The sequence below is a fragment of the Triticum aestivum genome, chromosome 4A, assembly GCF_018294505.1.
Source record: "Triticum aestivum cultivar Chinese Spring chromosome 4A, IWGSC CS RefSeq v2.1, whole genome shotgun sequence".
Lineage (NCBI taxonomy): Eukaryota > Viridiplantae > Streptophyta > Magnoliopsida > Poales > Poaceae > Triticum > Triticum aestivum.
Window position 1 is genome coordinate 584,964,117 of NC_057803.1, and position 9,071 is coordinate 584,973,187.

At 42.1% G+C, this 9,071-nt stretch overlaps 2 protein-coding genes across 2 annotated transcripts; both read right to left on the minus strand.

Moving 5' to 3' along the window:
* Nucleotides 1-3,439: 3,439 nt before the first annotated feature.
* Nucleotides 3,440-4,711, minus strand: LOC123083944 (uncharacterized mitochondrial protein AtMg00810-like). Its single transcript, XM_044505798.1, has one exon. It carries the CDS (start codon nucleotides 4,709-4,711, stop codon nucleotides 3,440-3,442), a length of 1,272 nt encoding a protein of 423 aa, XP_044361733.1.
* A 1,475-nt stretch (nucleotides 4,712-6,186) lies between these two features.
* On the minus strand, nucleotides 6,187-8,698 carry LOC123082396 (uncharacterized). The gene is made up of 2 exons (XM_044504736.1): nucleotides 6,873-8,698; nucleotides 6,187-6,546 (listed from the first exon to the last, which is right to left on the minus strand). The coding sequence occupies exons 1-2, from the start codon at nucleotides 7,945-7,947 to the stop codon at nucleotides 6,503-6,505; spliced, it is 1,119 nt and encodes a 372-aa protein (XP_044360671.1). The 5' UTR covers nucleotides 7,948-8,698; the 3' UTR covers nucleotides 6,187-6,502.
* Nucleotides 8,699-9,071: the final 373 nt, after the last annotated feature.

The window sequence follows — 9,071 nt, forward strand, 5'->3', positions numbered from 1 at the left end:
CGCCAGAGGCATCCATATAGTCATCATGTATTAGTTTTATCGAGTTGTAAGAAAATAAAAGTGTGATGATCATCATTATTAGAACGTTGCCCCATGTGAGGTTATAAAAGAAAAGAAAAGAGAGAGGCCAAAAGAGTCTCCAAAAAAAGAGAAAGAGTCTCCAAAAAAAGGAGTCCCCAAAAAAGAAAAGAAAAAGATAAAAGAAAAAAACGAGAGAAAAAGAGAGAAGGGACAATGTTACTGTCCTTTTCCACACTTTTGTTTCTCACGTTCTAACAAGTACTTCTCTAAAGGATCGGTATGATGCAAAACAATAGAAATAAGACTAACAATTACGTCCTCACAAGGTAAATCTTTAGCATGATGTTGTTTGGTGAACCTAGAAATATTAAATTCATGAAACTAAACTTTAAGTTTCTACTTAACACAATCAATCACAACACCAACATTATTTAAGAAGGGTCTACCAAAAATTATGGGACAAAAAATATCTTCTTTAGATCCAAATACTAAGAAATCAACAGGATATTTGATCTCACCACAAATAACTCAGCATCTTTAACAATCCCAAGAGGTAAACTATTTGCAAGCTTAATAGTAACATCAATCTCCTCTATCTCAACATGTGAAATATCATGCATTACTTCTTGGTAGAGAGAGAAAGAAATAACACTTATACTAGCATCCATATCATAAACCATGATAACAATGATCACCAATCTTAACAGAAACAACGGTCATGCCAACAACTCTAACATATTTATCTCTTTCATCTTTATGATGCTTAGCGATTCTAGAAGCTTGCTCACAAAAATAAACAAACATGCCCATCAACCTTTTCAACCAAAAGATCTTTAACCATGGCTATTGAAGGTTCAACTTTAATATGTTCAGAATGTTTAGGTGCCTTATTATGATTTTTATTAATCATAGTTGTAGCCCTAGAGTGCTCCTTAATTGTAGTAGGAAAATGAGGCTTTTTCAATGTAAGCACTAGGCACAATAGGATTAACAGTATAAGCTTGTATTTCAGTATTGGCAATGATAAGCTCCTTACAAATATCTTTAATGGGTTCATGATATTTAAACCATTTCTCCTTAGAGAGATCAACATGTGAAGCAATAGATTAACAGAAGTTGACAACTATCTCAAAATCAAGTCAATATTTTGCACTAAGCTCATGAAAAATGGGGAAAATATCTGGTGCACCGGAGCTTGTGGTGCTACCAGTGCACCGAACTCACATTGTCCATTTAAAATGTTTAAAAAATTCTGAAAAAAATTTAGCACACTCATACAACATCAATGTAGGTTGTCACAAAATTTCAAGTTAAAATTCAAAACATAACTTGAAAAAAAATAACAAATTCAATACTGAATAGTACATAACATAACTTGGGCTTTAGATTTGGCCTATTATCACACTGATGTCAAATTTGTCATTTTTGTATCTCAAAAAATATCTCAAATTTTTACACGAAATTTTGTGACGTCAAACATTGATGTTGCATTAATGCGATAGATATTTTTGAGAATTTTTAAAACATTCTATTGCATCCGGTGCACCGGTAGCACCACAAGTGCGGGTGCACCGGATACATTCCCCATGAAAAAGCATCAGTTTCAACAAAAGAATTAACACAATCATATTCAAGATTTAGACCTGACTCTTTACCTTTGTCAACTTCTCAATCTTCAGCATTGTGTTTAATTCTTTTAATAATATCTCATTTAAAATCATTTTGGGTACTCGTAAAAGAACCAACTGAAGAAGTATTAAAATTTTCCTTATTGCGAAGAGAAAGCCTAGCATAAAACTTATGAATAATACGAGAGCTCATGATTGGGGCATTTGAGCATTAAGTCCTTAAGCCTCCCCCAAATCTGAGAGATACTTTGTCCATCACGAGATGCATAGGATAGAATTTGTTATGGAATTCCAGTTTCAGTCAATTCCAGTCCCACCAGTGCGGATTATCCAATAGGCTAAACCATGCCAAACCATTGCTCCAAAGATAAATGGAATATCTTCTTCTTTACTTCATCCCTTGATAACCTGCAAACTTAAATATTCCACAAAGTTCATATATAACAAGCAAGTGCATATCATGATGAACCGTTCAATTTTCTGCATAATGGTTAGTGTGCAATTGTTCCAAAATACCAAGAGGAATCTAATAATAGATATTTTCAGCATGTGAGGGTTCCTTCCTAACCATTTCAACATGTGCACATGTCACCCCAAACAAGCCTCTCAAAGGATTGTTTTTCATAGTAGCAAATGAGAATAAAAATTAGCACGCACGATAAAAGTTTTCTTACCAAATTCAACTTACAAGCGCGTTACATTCCCCGGCAATGGCACCAGAAAAGAGTTTTGATGACCTAAAAATAGAGGGGATAAATTGTAGTCCTTTCGATAAGTAAGAGTGTCGAACCCAATGAGGAGCAGAAGAAATTGACAAGTAGTTTTGAGCAAGGTTCCACTACAAATGATGTAAGATAGTTTTGATAGATAATTTGGTAGCAAGATAAATAGTCGCGCGATGATAGACGCCAACCGACCGGTCTAATGTTTGGTCGGTCGCCTAGCAGCCCTTGATCCAGTTTGTTAGCAGCCGCACGATAGCCCTTGATTGAGTCAATGCACACACCTTTTTCTGCCCATCTCTGCAGTAAGCAACTCAAGAAAAACAACAACTCTGCTCGACCATCCACCGCGCTAATGACGCCTCCTCCACCCCACCTACCACTATCTCTGCTCATGATTCCCAGCTCCAAAAATTCTAGCTGCTGGAGCTGGGGGTGGTATATTAAGGGCATTGACATGAGCCTTCTTTATTCATGTTAGACTGAAAATTTATGCACAAGGTACTTCATTTAGCCTACAAACTCTAGGTCCTCCAAGAAACTGTGAGTTGGAGCTCATTACAGCAACTTGTCTGGCCCCGCAGGACGGTTCAATGTAGTAGAACAAACACTAGGTGTATGCAATTCATGACTAACCTCTTTAAGTTTGTCTGAACTCCATTTGGATCATATAACCTGAAAAAGCCTAAAGAAATTGACACCTCTCTTTGGGAAACCAAACCAAAACAATTAAAATGATTTGAAATAGTTGGAATTTGAATAACTATAACATGTAGTTAAATATACAGAAGTGTGATGCAGTTCTTGATTCGTACCTTTGAAGCGCCTAGATCATAACGTGTATTTAAATACACAGAACTTGTGGAAGCTAGCAGATTTTGCTTTAAAATAGACAAGATACATTAATCTGGATGAATCTGAATATGTTTGTTATGTAGTTTATATGAAGTGTGGTGGGTTTGGGAAATTTCTGGATAACTCTCTTCCTCTCTAGTCTGTACAATACATATACTGGTTTACATGGGCCATGTGGGCCAGATTCACACATATACAGCCCAACACTCCCCCTCAAGATGGGTGATAGATATCTATCATTCCCATCTTGTCACACGCAGAATTACACTCCTTGACACTTAAACCCTTAGTTAAACAATCAGCCACTTGTTCTATAGAGCTCACATAACTTATCCTGATTATGCCATCATCTAACTTCTCCTTGATGAAGAAGCGGTCTATCTCGACATGCTTGGTTCTGTCATGCTGAACTGGATTATTAGCAATGCTGATAGCTGATTTATTATCACACCATAACCTTAGGGGATCCTTCCTTATTACCTTTAACTCAGAGAGAAGATTTCTTACCCATAACATCTCACTCAAGCCTTGTGAAATAGCTCTATATTCAGCTTCAGCTGTTGATTTGGACACCACTGGCTGCTTCTTACTTCGCCATGACACCCAGTTTCCCCCAACAAACACACAATAACCAGAAGTTGATCTTCTGTCATCCAAACAACTTCCCCAGTCTGCATCACAGTATCCATCTATATTAAGATGCCCATTCTTCTTAAACCATAGCCCCCTTCCTGGATTACCCTTCAGATATCGGAGGATTCGATAGACAGCCTCTAAGTGTCCACTCCTAGGATCATGCATGTATCTGCTCACCACACTCACTGCATATGAGATATCGGGTCGTGTATGACATAGGTAGATGAGCCTTCCAACAAGTCTCTGGTACTTCTCCTTATCCACCGGTTCCCCAGATTCAGCACATAACTTATGATTCTGGTCAATAGGTGTTGAAGCAGGCCTACACCCAAGCATGCTTGTATCACTAAGCAAGTCGAGAGCGTACTTCCGTTGTGACAGAACAATTCCTTTAGGGGATCTAGCAATTTCTATACCAAGAAAGTACTTCAGTTGGCCTAAATCCTTTACCTCAAACTCCTTGCTCAGGCTCTTCTTCAGTCGTGATATTTCCACATCATCATCTCCGGTGATTATAATATCATCCACATACACCGCAAGGATTGTAATCTGACAATTTGAGTGCTGGTAGAATATTGTATGATCCCCATTGCACTGTTTATATCCCATATTGCACACAGCACGTCTGAATCTATCAAACCATGCTCGTGGAGACTGTTTGAGGCCATACAAAGACTTCCTTAACTTGCATACCTTTCTTGATGTCTCGGGCTTTGAGAAACCAGGTGGAATCTCCATGTAAACTTCCTCATGTAAATCACCATGCAGGAATGCATTCTTTACATGTAACTGATGCAAAGCCCAACCAAAGTTAGTGGCACAAGAAATTAAGGTTCTCACTGTGCCCATCTTTGCGACAGGTGCAAAAGTCTCATCATAATCAATCCCGTATGTCTGACTATAGGCCCTAGCCACTAACCTTGCCTTGTATCTTTCTACCCTTCCTTCAGGAGTCTGCTTCACAGTATACACCCATTTACAGCTAACCGGTCATTTTCCTGCTGGAAGAGGTACAATATCCCATGTCTTGTTCTTTTCAAGTGCTCTCATTTCCTCCAACATTGCCTCGTACCACTTTGGATCCTGCTTTGCCATTTTCCAATCTCTTGGAGTCACCACAGATTGCAATGATGCAATGAATGCTTTGTATCTCGGAGACAGAGATGTATATGATACGTAATTAGCTATGTCATGCTCAAAACCATACCTCTCTGGAGGTTTTCCAGCTCCAACTCGGGTTCCTTTCCTCCAGGCAATAGGCAAGTTCATTGAATCGTTTACATTAGATGGAGTTGGAGTGGCACATGTCTCACCATCAGACAATTCAACAATTTCAACACTTGTTGGAGCCTGTTGCTCCCCCTGCACATGTGTGTCACTTGCTATTGGAGATTGTTGTTGTTGCTGCTCATCTTGTAGTTGCCTCCTGGTATAGACCCTTAAATTTTCTTCCTCATTTGGCTTTCTCCATTTCTCTTCAGTCATAGGTTGCCTCCTGGTATACACCCTTAGATTTTCTTCCTCATTTGGCTTTCTCCATCTCTCTTCCCTTGCATGACATGGAATTGAACTAACCACAACTCTCGGTGGTTCATCTTCCTTTGTCCTTGGTGGTTCACTCCCGCCCTCTCGACTAGCACCACTCATGCTAGGAGAGTCGAAGTCAAATAACGAGCTGAGATCCGTTTTTTCTCCATAAAACGGTTCAGACTCCCTGAATGTCACATCCATGCTCACAAATGTTCTCCGCTCGCTGGGACTCCAACACTTGTATCCCTTCTGACCAGATGGGTAACCTATGAAGATGCACTTTACTGCTCGTGGATCCAATTTTCCCACTGAGGGTCTATGATCCCGGACAAAGCAGGTGCATCCAAATACCTTAGGAGGAACTAAGAATTTGTTCTCACCTAGTAACATCTCACATGGCGACTTCATTCCAATCACCCTTGACGGCATCCGGTTGATGAGGAATGTAGCTGTCATTACAGCCTCACTCCACAAGAATTTTGGCACATTCATTGTATACATTAATGACCGAGCAACCTCCAAAATATGGCGATTCTTCCTCTCAGCTACTCCGTTTTGAGGTGGTGTACCCGGACAAGATGTTTGGTGCAATATACCTTGACTTGATAGGAATGTGACAAACTCCTTATTCACATACTCTGTCCCATTATCTGTCCTGATCATCTGTATCTGTGTATTGAACTGATTTTTCACATAAGCATAGAAATACTGAAAGCATTTAAAAACCTCATCCTTATGCTTCATAAGATACACCCATGTCATACGAGTATAGCAATCAATGAATGTATCAAAGTACTTCATTCCACTTAGAGAGATAACAGGACATGTCCACACATCTGAGTGAACAAGCATAAAAGGGGAAATACTCCTAAGACCCTTACTCACATAAGATGTCCTTGTGTGTTTAGCAAACTCACATGCATCACACACAAGCTTGTTCTTATCCACCCCACACATTACATCAGGAAAGACTTTACTCATCTTCTCAAAAGACATATGTCCATTCTACAATGGTGAAGCATTACCTGTGTTTCCTTTTCTCCCATCATTGTTGCTAACATCATAGACACCGCATTATTTGGCACCTTGCGATCCATGTACCATAGCCCATTACGCCTGGTTCCAGTCCCAAGCCTCTTCCCCGTTTGCCTCTCCTGAATTAGACATAAATAGCGGTCAACTATTACTCAACAATCCACATTGTCAACCAAAGCACTCATTGACATAAGATTGACTGGAAAGGCAGGAACATGCAAAACAGATGAAAGTTTAATAGATGGTGTGCATTGTATTGTGCCAATGCCTTTAATGGGTTGTGAGGTGCCATCAGCAGTTTGGATAGTCTCCTTACATGTGGGTGGATATGGAATATTTGACTCAAATTCCATTGATGTGCCGGCAACATGCTTTGATGCCCCCGAATCTAATACCCAATCAGGATGTGATCTTTGTGAGAGAATAGATGCATGAGCACAATTACCTTCATCTGTAGATACAAAGTGAGCAAAGTTGCCGTAAATACAATCCTCATGATCCTTATCACCTGTGCTTTCTGTTCTTTTCTTTGATTCTTCTTGGGTTGCGAGTGAGGATCCTTCTTCTGAGACTGCCACATTTGCCCTTTGACCACCAGAGTATCCCCGGCCTCGACCTCCCCTTAATCCACCTCGGTTATATCCTCTCACCCTTCCACGCATGTTCCTACGTGGAGCCATGCAAGAACGAATCAAATGACCCTTCTCACCGCAGTTGAAGCACTCTCTGCTCTTATAGTCGGTTGCTATGAAGGCTGGATGAGATGGAGTCGTTGTATTGTTCTTCATCAACTTTAATCGGACCTCCTCCTGTGCCATTGCTGCTATGGCATCCTCTAAGGCAGGTAGAGTAGGTTGATGAAATAAAGTAGCACGTCTCGCCTCAAATTCAGAGTTCAATCCTTTGAGAAACTGCATCACTCGTCTGCGTTCAATCCATTTTCTAGCAGCTGCTATGCAATCTGCATGTGGCAAATCTAGAGGATCATAGTGATCTAAATCATCCCACAAATGCTGCAGTTCAACAACATACTCCATCACAGAATTTTCCCCTTGTCTGAGTTCACCAACTCTCTCCTCTGTTTCAGCTATTAACATCACATTCCCTTCACCTGAGTACAGTTTTGAGAGGGTTTTCCATGCCTCAGTAGCAGTTGAGATAGTCTCAACAGTTGCAGCAATGGTTGGAGACAAGGAGTTCAACAACCATGCCACTATCAAAGAGTTGGTACTGCTCCATGTCCTCCATTCTGAAGTTTTCTTGTCTCCTGGCTCCTCTGCCTCACCACTGACAAAGCCCTCAAGCCCTTTAGTCCTCAAGATGAGTAGCGCCCTTCTTGACCAGCTCAAATAATTCGTAACACCTTCCAGCTTAATTTCATTTGGCATCAAGTCAATTTTCTGAATTGGCTCAATGTGAGGAACAATTGCATTATTTAGAGATGCTGCAGCTCCTATCTTGGCTGTTAGGAGCTCAGCCAATTTTTCAATTGCCTTCTCAAGTCCCTGATTTTCTCCCATGTCTTGCCTCAATCACAGCAGGCAAGAACTTTCCTTCTTCCTCAGTACGCTATCTAGCAGCCCCTCACACAGCAGCACCAAATCAATCCAGGAGCTCTTACCTCCTCTTCTCTGCTAACTCCACTGTAGTACACCACCAGCAGCAACAGAGTCAGCAGCAGCACTTGCAAGCAGCAACAACAGCATCTTCCTCCTTCTCCTCTGCAAACAACAGCAGTTCCAGCACACAGCAGCCACAAGCAGCAGCAGTGCAAAGAGCACCCTCTGCCGCACCAACAGTAAGCAGCAGCAACTGCAGACTGTTCTCAGTCTTTCTCCAGCACCAGCAAGCCAGCCGCACAAGCAGCAAACCAGCCAGTACTTGGCCTCTCCCCTGGCGCAGCCGCCTCCTTCCTCTGCCCTCTGCCACACACAGTAGCACCCGCAGCACCAGGAGCACTTCGCGCGTGCGCACCTCTTCACGGGAGAGAGCAGTGCCGCCTGTAGCCTCCAATCCCCTCCAGGCGCTCCGCAGGCAGCCCGCGCGCTCGCACGCAGCCGCGCCCGCCGGCCCTCTCCAGGCGCGCCTCTACCGCCGCCGGTCCCGCCTCCAGTGCCCCGCACAGCACACGCGCGCCAACAACCACCCTGGATGCCCGGAGCTCCGCCCCACGCTGCCGATTCACCGCCGGCGACCTACAGAACCCAGCATCGCCTCCCGCCTGTGCTCTGACACCATGAAGTGTGGTGGGTTTGGGAAATTTCTGGATAACTCTCTTCCTCTCTAGTCTGTACAATACATATACTGGTTTACATGGGCCATGTGGGCCAGATTCACACATATACAACCCAACATTATATAACCTAGTGAATTGAATTCGGTAACTCTTTTTGCACACTGTTCTATTGCCTTCCAACTTATATTTGCACAATTGCAGTTTTCTCCTCCAAACAATTCTTTCCACCATCTGACTGCCTACAATTGGTTATATAATTGGTACTACCTCTGTCCCCAAATGCAAGTTAGCATACGCTCCGGCCACACAACCAACCATCGGCCCGCTAATTAGCCTGAACCATCTGCTACCATGCACGCGGTTGGACCGGATGGAGAATCCACAGTTAGTGGAAAGTAGTAAGGGAGA

Coding starts and splice junctions, on each gene's coding strand:
- LOC123083944 (XM_044505798.1), bottom strand. CDS start 4,711: ATGGGCACAGTGAGAACCTTAATTTCTTGTGCCACTAACTTTGGTTGG.
- LOC123082396 (XM_044504736.1), bottom strand. CDS start 7,947: ATGGGAGAAAATCAGGGACTTGAGAAGGCAATTGAAAAATTGGCTGAG. Junction 6,547..6,872: donor CTTTGTATCTACAGATGAAG/GTAATTGTGCTC, acceptor TGTCTAATTCAG/GAGAGGCAAACGGGGAAGAG.